The sequence below is a fragment of the Theobroma cacao genome, chromosome 8, assembly GCF_053813885.1.
Source record: "Theobroma cacao isolate CCN51 chromosome 8, ASM5381388v1, whole genome shotgun sequence".
Lineage (NCBI taxonomy): Eukaryota > Viridiplantae > Streptophyta > Magnoliopsida > Malvales > Malvaceae > Theobroma > Theobroma cacao.
The window spans coordinates 6765893-6780772 of NC_142646.1; the positions used below are offsets into that span (position 1 = coordinate 6765893).

The 14880-nt window shown below is 32.6% G+C and overlaps 3 protein-coding genes across 3 annotated transcripts; all 3 read right to left on the reverse strand.

Moving 5' to 3' along the window:
• Positions 1 to 791: 791 nt before the first annotated feature.
• Positions 792 to 2959, reverse strand: NAC032 (NAC domain containing protein 32). The gene is made up of 3 exons (XM_007019070.3): positions 2691 to 2959; positions 2302 to 2576; positions 792 to 1679 (listed from the first exon to the last, which is right to left on the reverse strand). The coding sequence occupies exons 1-3, from the start codon at positions 2851 to 2853 to the stop codon at positions 1230 to 1232; spliced, it is 888 nt and encodes a 295-aa protein (XP_007019132.3). The 5' UTR covers positions 2854 to 2959; the 3' UTR covers positions 792 to 1229.
• Positions 2960 to 11602: 8643 nt separating this feature from the next.
• LOC18592374 (RING/U-box superfamily protein) lies at positions 11603 to 13052 on the reverse strand. The gene has a single exon (XM_007019071.3). The coding sequence runs from the start codon at positions 12419 to 12421 to the stop codon at positions 11804 to 11806; it is 618 nt and encodes a 205-aa protein (XP_007019133.3). The 5' UTR covers positions 12422 to 13052; the 3' UTR covers positions 11603 to 11803.
• A 69-nt stretch (positions 13053 to 13121) lies between these two features.
• Positions 13122 to 14445, reverse strand: LOC18592375 (uncharacterized). Its single transcript, XM_007019072.3, has 3 exons — positions 14348 to 14445; positions 13988 to 14088; positions 13122 to 13871 (listed from the first exon to the last, which is right to left on the reverse strand). The coding sequence occupies exons 1-3, from the start codon at positions 14443 to 14445 to the stop codon at positions 13375 to 13377; spliced, it is 696 nt and encodes a 231-aa protein (XP_007019134.3). The 3' UTR covers positions 13122 to 13374.
• Between the last annotated feature and the right edge of the window lie 435 nt (positions 14446 to 14880).

The following is a 14880-nucleotide window of genomic DNA, read 5'->3' on the forward strand; positions in this document are numbered from 1 at the left end:
ATATAAAGATAAATTCTTCTCTATTTTATAGTCGTAATTCTATCTTTTATGATGTTTTTAAATAATTTACCAACTGAGTCGATATTACTTGACTCGTGGTGCCAAAATCAGCATATGCCATTAACTATTGATATATATATATATAAAATTATAAGAATTATGACCGAAAAAAAATTTGACAAAAAATTGGAGAATAATCTGTGCAATTAAATTTGAAAAATTGCTTCTTAAATTTATATTTTTGTCCATTCTATTTGTCTCTCTCTTGGGATAGCAAACTTTTATTTAATTTAATTTTAGAATATCATATATTTATAGATAAATTGATATATGATATACAAATTATCTAAATAAATTTTGTCACGTCGTAAAAGACAAATAATAAGGACATTAAAACTCAGAAGGTTACAGCTTTACAATCGTAATAAATAGACTGACCTGCTGTATCGCAAGATTAGTGCACTGACCTTTCACAATTTCAATGATTATGTGGTATCATTTTCAAATAAGCATAATTGTTTTTTATACGTTTCCCCAATGTAATTATTTCACATCAGAGTATAAACAAATTACGTTCATAATCAAACAACGTTTCGTAATATATCAAATAATATAATTTTTTTTAAAAATTTAATACAAATTAAACCAAATAAAATCAACATTTCGTTGATTGAATGATAATTATTTTATTTGGAGGTAAAACCAAATGCCGAAAATGTATAAATAAAAATGTATTAATGAGTAGGATGCCAATTGGCTAGATGGTTCATTGACAATTGACAAACTAAGCCTTTGAAAGAAAAATAGGGAATCTTTTTTTTTTTCTTACTACAAAATATGAGAATTTTGTGGAAAGCCCTACAAGTAAAAGGACCCTCCCAAAAAACTATTTTGTTTTTCTTTTTATCATGTACAGACACCCCCTAACACGTGATTACAGATTATCTGTACACATGCCTATGCTAGAATTCTACTTTCTACGTTGCATAAAATCCAACTTCCACCGTCCGATCACCATCAATCAATTCAACCGCATCCCAAAAATTCCAACGGCCGCCCCCACTCCCACCCACCCATCTGTCAAGTTCAATTTTTCTGTTTTTTCATTTTATTGCCTACGCGCGCACACAGGTACACTCATGGACTTTTTAGTCTCGTGTTACCGAACGATACGCCGAGGCTCAGTTCACTGTTTTTAACTTTCTCTCTCTCTCTCTCTCTCTCTGTGTCTAAAACGGCTTCTGCAGGTACATGAACATATCCTGTAGCGGCGAGAGCTGACTATTACTCTGGAAATGGGAAGCAAACCCGGCATCCACTGTGGCATCAATGTAATTATAAGCGAAATCAAGGGCATTGTTGTTGGTACTTCCCCAATCCTTCCATTTGGGCTCGCTTTGAACCTCGCACGTGAACTCGGGAGACACCACGTGTTCCGAACAGCTAGAGTCCGTGTGAAGCCTAGGGACCGACTCCGACGTGTCGAAATACACTAAATCGTTAACGGTTCCCGTCGGAGCCGGTGGCGGTCCACGCGATTCCATGCCAAGTGTCCCGATGTCCGGCTTCTTATCCTCAATAGCCGTCCCGCTAGCTTTTTTTGTAACGCTTCCCTGCGGTGGTTGTTTCTCGATGGCCCCTTTCTTATTGTAAATCCGGCAGAGCACCCAATCGTCCAACTGCAAAAACAAAACGAACCGTTAATAATTATTTGATTTTAGATTGTTAAATTGATGAATTAATGATCCTATCACCTTTGTCGAGATAAGAAGGAATATTTTCCTGAACAGGAAAGTAATAATTGTTTGACCTAAGCGTGACAAAAAGTTGTCACAATCACGAGGCAAAACAAACAATCTGTTTTTAATGTCGTGAGGGAGTTATTCAATGCCTATGAGGTGTACAACCATTCAATGCACCAAACCGTATACTGTGAAGAATCAAATTTTTTTTTCTTGTGGGTCCCAATGATTCAGAGAAACTCCAGTGAATCTGAAACCACGATGCATCTTTCCACCTCTAGATTTAACAGATCTTTTTTGAATCATAAGGTTGGTCAGTGGAGGCAGATAGAACCGTCCTTAGCTCAGTCACACCATTCACGAATCACGCCATTTTTTGTGGCCGCCAAATATGACAGTAAAAGACAGGCGGGGCACACACAGCTGGCAACTTTCCCAAGTACGGGAAGGTCAAACGGTCATTTCCACCTCCACGTCCCAGTCCCTAGTCTATCATGCAATTAAAACTCCGATTTACCCCTAACATCTCTAAACCAGTGACGAGAAAAAGTTGTTATACCCTTAAGCTGTTCTTCTTGCGAACCGACCGGTCCACGTCAGCTAACCGATACTCGTGCATAATCCAATTAGTTTTCTCTCCTTTGGGAGCTTTCCCAGCGTAAAACACCAAAGCCTTCTTAATCCCGACCGGTTTCGGTTGTCCTATTGGCTTATCAGCACCGGTTGCCTTCCAGTAGCCAGACCCAGCTGCCCGGTTCGGCCTTGAACCGTTCGGATATTTCCTCTCCCTCGGAGAAAAGAAGTACCACTCTTTCTCTCCGTACAAGGCCAAATCTGTAAATCCAAAGTAAGACATAGAACAAATGAATACACATTGAAAATGAAAAAGAACTGACTGGTTCTACCGTTTTAGAGAGATAAAAAAGAACAATAAAAAGGAAAGTTTACCAGGAAGGTCCCATGGGTCGAATTTGTAAAGGTCGATTTCTGCTATGATAGGTACGGCGATCGACTGCGACGCACATTTCCGGCAAAGATAGTGCATAACGAGCTCCTCATCCGTTGGATGAAACCGGAAGCCAGGTGGTAACTGTAACTCTGTTGCTGTCATTTTTGACCTTTCACTTTGAGATAAACTCTCACCCTCACCCTCACGCTTTCTTTTTTTCTTTTCTCTGCTCTTCTATGTGGTGACGGCGCTTGAAACTTAGAACGCAAGGGAGAGCGGGGAATTTATAGAAGGGAGAAGGGGGACACGTGGCGGGGAGAGATGGTGGGTGCTTCTAGAATCCACGTGGGTGATAAGGTTTTCGTGGGCTTTTTTTGGGGGAGTGAATGGGTGATGAGAGCGTGGACGGGACACGTGGAGAACATGGAAGTGAAGTGCGTGCGTGTCGACAGCCCACATGCGGAGTGATTTTGTCACTGCTTACGCCATTTGTTTTGGACTGGGGTGCCCCCAATCTCATCACACACAAGACTCCCAAAACGGTCCTCGGGATTCGTGTGGGGTCGGCGTTGTTTTTCTCCCCCTTCTTTATAAACTTCACAATTTTTATAATTTTCAAATATATATTTTAATATTATATATTTCTGGTTTGGTTTTATTCAATTTTGAGCCGACAGTTTAACGGTGGATGAGGATTACACGTCAGCCCCCTAGTGCCGTCATCACATCAGCTCCTGTGACTCGGCACCACACTGCGACTTTGCTCTGTGATTGTGTGTTCAAAGTCGAGCGTGATTAATGGAAATAAATAAATATTGAATTAAAAATACAAGTATGGTAGAGTAGATTCGTTATTATGCAATACCATGTCCCGTCGCCACTTAGATTTTCTGCATGCAACATTTAATTAAAAATTTGAAATATTTAAAAACTAAAGGACAATTTATACATAATTCTGAAGAATAAGATAAATATCACTTTTTATTTAGTTAATTTTAATCAAATATTTGACTCTTAATTAATATAGTCAAAGAAAGAAACGATGTACATGTACGTAGAATACGATGACTTGTGATTTAAGACATGTCAACAACGATAGCATGAATCGTGTTTATCCTTAACACACGTGAAGCTTTTCATTTGTATATAAAATTTCCTAAATGTTGACTATAATATTAACACGTAATGACAACTGAATAACTTAAGTTTACATTACAAACTACTACATATATGTTATTCTTCTTATATTGAAAAAAGAAATGACAATAAACCGAAAAAAAGGTAATTAATACATAATTTGATATTCTGTTTGCATAAAAAAGTTCCTAGATGGTTGTAATTAATACATATATAATTAATTTTTTTTGGTAAAATAGTTTGAGTTTTTGGAAGTTTGAGAATTAAAAAAAAAGCCAAAAAAAAATTGAGTGCATGTGCAAGAATTGAGAAAGTATAGCAAAACAAATCATTCCCATTTATCTTGGTCTGGAGTTGAAAGAAAATGAATTAAATTAACTTGTTTATGTGCTACTATCAAAGCATACTATATGGAGACGAGTTAAAGCATGTTTGTTAGAATTTGAATTATCAGGTTTTTATAAGTAATTGTTAAGGTTTGTTCAAATTCTATTTTAAGAATTTAATGCACTATCTTCTCCAAATGCAAGAACAGACAATAAATTTATTAATTAAAAAAATCTTTTTATAAATATCATCTTAACAAATATCTATACATACTCTTTAACATTTGTCTTCTCCTATGTAATCTCGACTTAAATTATATATAAATAAAAGGATATTTGAAGATGAAAAAAGAAACCAAGAGCTGAATTTTAATTAATTAGATTATTCTACCGTTAAATTATCTGTATTTAAAAAAGTTTGGTTCATCTCCCAACTCTTTTAATATGTCCATTCCATTTATAGAACTCCCGATAATAGAAACCATTTAGTCTACTTTGTTTTACAAACTCTTCCATCTCAAAATGTAATTTCTTTTTAATTTTATTTTACTCGTGCATAACAATATTTAACATTTAAGTTCTATGATGGTTATAAAATTTATTTTTTCCATCTCAAAATGTTTTACTTTGGTGTAGTTTTAGTTTGATTAAGTTATTAATTTGTTGATTGCGATTTTTATGCTAAATGTAATAATTATATTATATATAAGAATTGATGTTGTTAATATTATTATAATTTTACTGATAAATGTGATTTTATTAAAAACTCAAAATTTATTTGTCTGATCATATCAAAGTAATAAATTATTTTTGTTTCTTAGCACATGAAATAAAAAATAAAAGTAAAAATTCTTTTTATGAATATTTAATATTTGAAAAGATAAAGAAATAATTTTTTTTAAAAAATTCAAATTTAACTCTTTAAACTAAATTAGATCATTAGAGTGAGTATCTAATGCCGGTTAAAAAACAAGCGCATGGGCAGTGGGCACGGGACTGACCTCCCCCAGAGAAAACGAAGACTAAGGGGGAGACCAGAATTTCAACTCTTTACGACATCATGTCAAACTTTGACGTGTCAATGGTCGACCTGGATAAGGATAAACGAAGTTGCCAGGCAAGCGCCGAAACCGCCTTCACACTTCTGCGACCCCCTTTTTTTGCTTCCTCCAGTAAAAGCAAATTACTTAGAATCGCGGACTTAAATAGTTTCCGACGTGGTTCTTTCACCTTTACTTTCGGTGGCCGTTAAAGGAAAACTTAATGTCTGAACACAGTCAAAGATGCTAAATCCATACGACGGACCAGTAGATGCTTGACACGCAATGGTTGTCAGCACGGCTCGTCCTTGTCTCGGGACCCGGTGGCTAACTTCCTGAAAGCTTGATGATCGGTCTCCACGTCAGCCATGACATAAAGGTACCTTGACTTTCCAGTAAGAGACGTGGCTAGAGATAAAGATATTTTTATGAAATGTCGGGAATGTCCTTTAGTGGTGTGATGTGGCATGATGGTATTGGTGGGGTGATAAAAATAGCTGTCAATTCAATAAAAAGGACAACGTGGACCACCAAAACCAAGCGGTTTTCCAATTTACGCGTGAGAAATGATAATTCCAGATTAGTCGCACAATCTATTGTCCGAGGTCTCCAGAAAAGTCAAGTTTCCTTAAATTTAATTTTCCTAGTTTTCTTTTTGCAAATAAAAAATATATAAAATACAAATATTTTTAAAATGTAAAATTAATTATCTGTAAATAAGAGACAATTATTAATATTTCAATTGTACATAATCCAAATTTCAAATATTAATCTACAAATTATTCAATTCTATTAGAATTAAAAAACATATTTTTACAATGAAAATCATTCAATGCAACTATAGTTCTTATTTAAATAAAATAAATTTTATAAATATTTTTAATGAAAATCAGTCTATGAAATTAAAATTCTCATGTATTTACAAATTAGATGAATCTTTTTAATATTAAGAATAAAATATTTAAAATAACAATTTAAAAATATTACTAACAAATATGATTATCTTCATCATTTAATATTTTTTTCAGCATTACTTTTATATATATATATATATTATAAATATAGATTAGTATTCTTCTACTCACCGCTTGAATTTAATCTAAGAAGTAATAACTAATAATGCAGTTGAAAGGTCTCGTGCACATCTTGTGGACTTTTTTGTATATACTATTTGTATCATTTTTTAAATGAAGATTTTAAAGTGACTTAACTTTGATCTAGGAATTCTAATTTTTTTTAGGAGTATTAGGATTCAATAGTTGAATTTTAATATTTCTCTTAGATCAACTTTTTTATTATAAATGCAAGGAAATGGATATCTCTGTTTTTTCAAATTTTTTTATATAACAACGATTTGACTAATTTTATTCAAATTTGACTATTTCATCTTGAATTTATAATTTTATAATTTATATAAGAAATTCAATATAATAGAGGTTAGTTATGAATGCTATATCGACTGTGTACTTGAATGAGATTTAACGTTTAATGGTTTACACTATTTTCAACCTGAAGAGTCTTTTTTGTAAAAAAAAATCAAGAGTTTAGCAGGTCAAGCAGGTTGGTGTGAACTGTGACACAATGTCTGTTTTGATATCATGTTGAGTTTTTAAGACAAACATTTAACCTAAAACAAATTAGCAATAAAAAAATACCCTTATTATATTTATATGCTTAAAATATTTCTAATTTAATTGATATTATATTTCTTTTATTACCACTTCATTACTTTTACTCATGTGTAGAGACAATAGACCTATTATATAACATAAATCACAGAGGAACTAATGAATGGGAGCAAGCTTACTTTAATACCATATTGAATTTTCAAAATAGTCATCCAACCTAAAATCAATTGACAACATTAGGAGAGGTCATTATTATATTTATATACTTAGAATACCTCAAATTGATGTGGGATTTTTAGGTGAAGGAAAGATAGAGTGGCATGAATCTCAAAAGGGTCAACGAATGGAAGCAACACCTATTTTAATATCATGTTAAACTATTAAAATGAGATTCAATCTAAAATCAATTAACAATAGGTGGAGGGATCTTATTTATTTATATGTCTATGATATATTTCATTTAATAAATATAGATATTTTTATCATTACAAAGATATCTTGAATATATAAATATAATAAAATTGTTTTCACTCAAAGGACTATTGATTTTATGTTATGTTTCTAAAAATTAATTATTATGAAGGACAAGGACATGTATTTCACGGCTAACTTATGTTTTACGGTTAAGTCGGTGGCAATCCTGTTATCCCTTGTAGGCGGTAGAGTCCTCCAGCTCTACAAAACTCAGGGTTTATCCCCGTCCAAGAATTTGTCAGACAAAAGTTCTCTTTAACTTAAGCTTCACATTCGAGACTTCAAATTTCTTTCTTTTTCTTCTAACGATTGAATGGAAGAAAAATTTATACTATCAAAAAGAGATTATAGTTCTTTCATTAATGTTTATCATAAATGTGTAATGATTTTCATAAGGTTTAATACATTTTGCCATAATCGAAAAAACTGAATAATTGTTAAATTTTTATACAATAAATAAATTATAAAAAAATATTTAAAATCACATAATTCTACAACCGGATTACTTATAAAAAATAAAATAAATATTTAAGACTTTATTAAGGCAGCAGGTAAATAACAAAGAAAACAAGGTTAGGTAGAGGTGCTACGTAAATAGGGTAGGTAGAGGTGCTACGTAAATATCGCTTTCAAAATTTTGTAATAAGGAAGCAAACCAAAAAGTTGTTCAAGGCATGAGATGCTGCTAGCTAGTTGCATGGCCAAGGGTCCATGCTTAATACTTTTGATGTTCAGACAAGCACTTAATTAAGACTATTATTTTCTTTCGAATTTTAATCGGAGGATTAATTAAACGTTACAAAGGCTCATTCTTGCCTTTTGTTTTGTCAATTTGTTTGGAGTTGAAGACATATACTTTATCAACTTTCTACAAATTCTATAACTAGTAGGGCATAATTCTGCTTTATAAACTAGGTGATTAACAAGTTAATCAAAAAGGGTAATCAGTAATCAGGTCTGAAAGCAAAAGAATTTTGCTCAAAAACCATCTAATCCTAACTTTTGTTCAACAAGACAAGTGGGGGTTGGCTTGACTTTTATTTAATTATTTTATTAATTTTAAAGAACATGAAAGCATTTTGTCATATCGTCTAGATGAAATGAACACGTTTTGCATTTCGTTTCTTTTCAAATATTTTGACTAGGAATTTCACGAAATTTCTAAGCCGCCAGTTTGTCCTGATATTGCTTTTATTGCCGCACACACTGTCAATATTGTCTTAAATGATTTCAACATTAGTCCAAATTCACTCCCATATGCTAAAGTTAATTGAATGATTTCATTTTCACAGTGGGTTAGGAGTTATCTAATTTTTTAATTAGATAATAAAGATTCAAATCTTACTTTTTGAATAAAAAATTATATATCAATTAATAAATTAAATATTTGAATATGAGTTAAGAACTTTTTATTATTTCAACTTTTTTTTTAATTTTTTTTCTTAATTAATTGTTAAGTTTCCATCTTCATTATAACATTTCAAGATGATGTGATGGTCTAACCAGAAGTTTGAACTTCAATTTCAACAAAATGCACTACCACAAATTTAGATTTTAATTGCACTTATTTGACGTAACATATTTTTTTATGCATGATATATTATAAAGTGTGGTTGTTTAAATTAAGTTCAATTGACTAATTTCTTAAGTTTCATAGACCACTGTCAAACTCTCTCTTCAAGGATAGAGCTAGATTTAAAAGTGAAGGAGGGTTAATATACATTAGTTAATATCATTTCTAGCAAGAATTAAGTCAGGAAAAATAAATGAATAATAATTTTTTATTATTTAATTAATTTTATGTATATTTTAAAATAAGTATATTAAATTAAAGTTTATTTACGTAAAGATTTTTGTATTATTGCGTTTAATTAATGCTACTCACGTAGTATGCATTATAAAAAATAATTATATAAAAAATATAATTTTATGAAATAGGATATTTGATTTAACGATCAATTATACATGTTTTTTCTCAACATAAAGAAATTTAGATTTCTTATTTTCTCATTTTCACTTCTTTAAATTTTTAATTGATAGTACGTTATATAAAAAAAATTAAAAAATGTCATGCAAAAATAATGTTTAAATTGTATACTGAAATATTCAAACTAATTATATATAAAAGAGTATTGCGAAAAGTAAAAAAAAAAAGAAAAATGTATATGGAATATATAGAAAAGTGCTTTTAAAATTTGTGCTATATATAATAACTCAAGGATTAAATAAAATTTAATTGCGAAATAAAAATAATTGATAATTATTAAGGAGTCAAGTAAGTAGTAAGACAATTTTAATGTGTTAAATGATAAATTCGAAATTACTAGAGGGGCAAATTAGAAAAATTATAAGAAAACGAGAGAAATTGTTGTGTGTAAAAACGCATTTTGACAAAACGAAGGGTGGCGGCCAACCGTCGTACCCCGTCGCTGTTTGTCCGCCTGCATGGATAATCACTAGCAGCCGCAGCCATTAATTTTGGAAATTTCCGGAGCTGCCACTAGGTAGACACTCACGTGTCTTAATTTCTGCAAATAGATATATTTATTATCAGTATGGAAAAACGTTGCACCATTTTAAGTAATTAGGAGGCCTCATACACAGAAGTGATAGTGGGAATGACAGTGGATGGTCCTTTGATGGCGGCCAGTACAAACATATATGTCGGCATATAGTACTGAAGTTTTCACGCCTGCCAAAGTTCAATGCATCTGCACTCCCTTCCGAAAAGCCATCACAAATTTGTTGCCACCATCGTTTTCTAGCCGTCCGCTTCTAATTTTTGCATTCTTCATTTTTACTTTTACCAAAAACAAAAAGGTAAAGATATTATTAATATTTAAAACAATAATAATATTTATTTTACAAATATATAATTTTGTCGTTTTGGAGCAAAGTCTTTGCCCTACTTGCACGATGGATGGAGGTAGTAGGAATAGGATTAGCTTAAAAATATATTATGTATAAATAAAGGTGTAGACTGTCACACATTTTACATTAATAAAAAATAAAACAGATATTAAATACATAAATATAAATTTTTTATCATTTATTAAATATATTTTTGGAATTAAAAATATAATTTTTTTTAAAATTTAAATTTTGATTCGTGATGTAGATAACTTTAAATCTTATAATAATAATAATGATGATGTTTCAGCCCGTGATACAGACAACTTTGGACCTTAGAGGGTCGCGGAAAAATTGATTGTTGTTCAAAACGTTTGGATGTGGATTTGTCAAACATTTTGTTTTCTTGTGTTTGGTCAGATTTATTTATTTTTGCTTGGGATTGAAGCTAAGTTAAAAGAAGCAAACGAGGGACCTAATTATTGCACCTAATTACTTTAGACATGGAAAAGGTCTGAATGGACATGAAGTCTCCATTGTTTCTCTTAGGTTTCCATGATTTCGCACGCGTGTTCGTTCATGGCAGAGAAACAAAGAGTGCGGCGGCGCAATTTTTTATTTCTTACGCACGCGGACAAAAAGTTGATTTTAGGGATTAAAATTTATAATTTAAAAAGTTTAGTATTAATCTTAAATTGAATTGAATGAGATAAGATTTATGAAATAGATACATAAAGAAACCAATGGTGTCGATTATGTAAGGAGATAAATGATACAGCAAAAGTCTAACCTTTTATCTCTGTTGGACCATTTTTCAACTACAATACAAATTCATATACTTTAATAGTTTTTATATATATACTTTAATCTGCTAATCACATGAAATGTGGATTTCCATAAGTCAATAGGTTAGTTGCAAAAGATTTAGTAATGGCCGTATAAAACTAAATTTGCTTTTCATTTTCATAAAAAAATTAATACAAAAAAAATGAAAAATAGTACTACTTTCATTTTACTTTATTAGCACACAACAAATATACATTAAATTCTCATCTCTAGATTTATTGTTAAAGAATTTCTTATTAGCAAAAATATTTTTTTTAATAAAAATTTCATGTTTTTCACTAAAAAAACAGTAATTTTCTGACAATATTAATTTTGTTACATATTTGTCAAAAAAAAAAAAGACGTGAAAATTACGAGAAAACATTATTTTTGACAAATTTTCTGCCCTTCTAAAAATAATAATTGAATTTTTGACAAAATTTCTATAGGAAACAATGTTTTATATAGTAGTGTTTGCTAAGTTTCCATATACATGTATTATGTCTTGAAAAGCTTTTTGGGTATTTATATAATCTCCTTTTCTCATATATATATATATAACATTTACTTTTTTGTAATAAGGCATACCACTAATCTGAAATTTGGCATTCTTTATATAAAATAATAATGCTAAAGTTAAGCAAAAGGTTTATAAAGTAAGGAGAAAAGAATCTTTAATCATGGAAATTGGTCTTTGAGCTGTGTTCCAACTTCCAACTTGTACAAATTCTATGTATACATGTTGTCCATTTTGTTTTCAATCAAATAGAATTGTACAATTAAACTTGGGATCATAAGAATTCACAGTGCCCAAACAGATGAATGAAAACATCTAAACATTCCTAGCATTCTTGGATGAAGAAATCTCAGTGCTACATATGGGGCAAATCCTCTTGATTTGGAGCCACTTGCTTATGCACTCTGAATGATATGGGTGTTCACAATTAGGAAGAGCAACTACACCTTCCTCTTCTTCGTACTCCATTTGACAAATCGCACACCGATCAATCCCAGTGTTGCACTTAACAGATTGGAACTTCCATGGAATCAAGCATGAAGAAATCTCATTCTGAGATAACCCTCTTCTCTCAACTCCTATAATCTCTCCTAGAGCAATCAACTCTTCGTAAGATAAATCGTCCGGATCAATCTCATCCTCCTCCTCCTCCTCCTCCTCCATGTCTTCATCATCATTGCTGTCTTGCTCCTCAAGGAACTCTAGGTCGCCTCCAGCTTCCAGGCCTTCGAAATATTCGTAGTCGTTGTTGTTGTTGCTTCCGTAGGATGCCTCGCTGTCATCTTCTTCGCTATCACTTTCAATGGTTTCGAGCATTGAAAACGCCCTTTCCTGTTCTTGCAATGCCATTGCCATGGCAAAATCAGAGTCAACTTGATCAAGTTGGGTGAAAGGCACCCTCTTGGATGATTGTTTTGCGTCTTCGTTTTCCATCGATCTTATTCAAGTAAGGGGAACAAGAGATCCCAATCCGCAGGGATATATGGGATAATGCTAAAGGCTTTCTTTAGACACAGGCAACTTTCATGCGAAGCAATGGAAGTCCAAGTACGTTGTATATGACAATATTCTTTAATTCTTCCCAGTTGGAATGTTTTCCAAACACCGATTGGTACCACCCTTGGCCTCAAATGTAGCCGGAAATTTAGCTTCCTTCCCAGAGAGGGCAGCTTTATTTTATGCAAAGCAATAGTATAACATACCTAGTAAGTCATCGTATATATAAAATTAAGTTATACCAACTCTTTGCCTTATCTTTGGGGCAATCCTCCACCTGCTTCAAGAACAAGTATACATGTGTGTACACTTATAGACATGCAAATGTATGGATACAAGCGTATACACGTATTTTCTTGTAGGAGCAACAAAGAGAATCCCCATGTAGAGTCGTTGAAATCGAATTATCTGGAGACAATTGACAAATCTAAAGCCAAGCCATACATGCCAAAATCTTTGAGATTGTGAGAGTTCAGAGAGAAAAGTAAATTTCAGACAAGTCCTTGATTGGTGAAGGCAATGATGCTAGAGAACTTGATTCTTGCTAGGAAAGAGCAATATCATTCAAGATAAGGACTATCTGAAGATAATGCATTCCAGTGAAGTGCTATGAGAACTATCCTATCAATGCACCAGCAGAGGTTGAAAAGGAATAAATAAACTATATTCTGCAGGCAGTCAAGCATTGCGTCGCTTCGAATGCAAGAAAGGAACTATAAGTTTAGGATATAAATGAAGGAGAGGATGGTTCTGTCAAATTCCACTGCAGGGAGAGGATGAGAAAATGATCATATGTTAAGACATGCCCATACCATTCTGACCACTTCCAGGAGAAAGCCAAAAGTTTCCATGAGATTGAAAAGATAAATACGTACTGTTAGTTTTCAGAATTATCTCCTTCTATGATGAACCCTTCCCCTACGATTTGAACCTTTCTGTGCAAATTTTGATGTATGTGTCACCCTAATGCCATGAACTGTGTTTATATGATGGTCATGCTTACTATGGTTTCTTTCATAAAGAGCATCTCTTTTTATCCCCACTTTTATTCGATGACTTCTAGGCCTCAAAGACTTTCGTAAGTGAACTCCTCTGTAGTCTCTCCATCGGCCAGATAGGGATGTACTGCTTGCTTCTGTAGGTCTAGAAATACAATATGAAAAGCTTTCATCATCATGTTCATCACTAGTATCAAACTGATATTCTCTTACTCTTCTACGCCCTCGATTTATCCTCTTAATCTTTAGAAGCTTAAAGCAGAAGAAAGTGCAACAGAATTCGCAAAAAGAGAACCAGCATGCCATGCATGCCCATACCATTCTGCACAGACTATGACCAATGCACTGGCAGATGCCCACTTTATACAGCAGATAAAAGAATAGGAGAACTGCACATCGTTAAAGGAACAAGTGAATAAAATTGTGAACAATTAAATTCTAGAGCCTTTTTTTCTTTAATCAAGATGGAAATATCAGATTAGGCCTAAATCCTATCCATACTTACCAATGTAGGACAGAACTAACACCATGATCAACTTCAGCAGATTGGCAACGCAAAAATTCTCTATGTAACATATGAAATCCCATGTTGATCCACAAACTGAACTGAACGATCATCCAAACAGAAAGTAAGAAAAAGCAGATTCAATTTGAGAAATACCGAGGGGAAAATTTTGATGGTGAGATATGAATCACACCAACTTCCTGGAGTTAGTAAAAGACAAAGCTCTATGTAAATTTAATGATACCAAGATTAATGTAGTTCTTCCTAGTAATGTTGTGTATCACATACAAGCAGACGCCCGCCAAAAAGATTGTGACAGATAATAAGAATTGGATTTGTAGATTAAATATAGGTGGGTACCTGCAGGACTTTCCAGCAAGAAAGTCAATTGGAGAGCCAAAAAGTTTGGCAATGGCGTCTGTGAAGCCTGAGAAAAATGAACTGATTACATTGCCCATCAATTCTGTTCACTTGTTTATTGGCCAAGGGCAAACAGCTGACAGTGACTTTGAAAAGCCAATGACAATATTTTCTGGTTCTAATTAACTCCTGCATTAGTGCACAAGTAAGATGAGAATAACATAATTGTGATCTACAGTCAAAATTCCACAAGTACTGTAATGAAAAGCCAAACTCCATTGACATTTGTTTTATCGTGGGAAAGAATGATTCGAGGTTGAAACTTGAAATATACAGAAGAATCCTTGTTTTGTTTCTGTAATCGAACATTTTTACATGAAACATAACGTTGTTGTTTGGTTAGAACTTCTAAAGTATAACCACCCCAATCTTTTTGACTAACATTGCTTTTTGAACGCTATAGCCACTGGAAAATCATTTCGTGTAATTTTCAATAGGAAAATTTATCCCAAATTTGAAGAAGCAAGAAACAA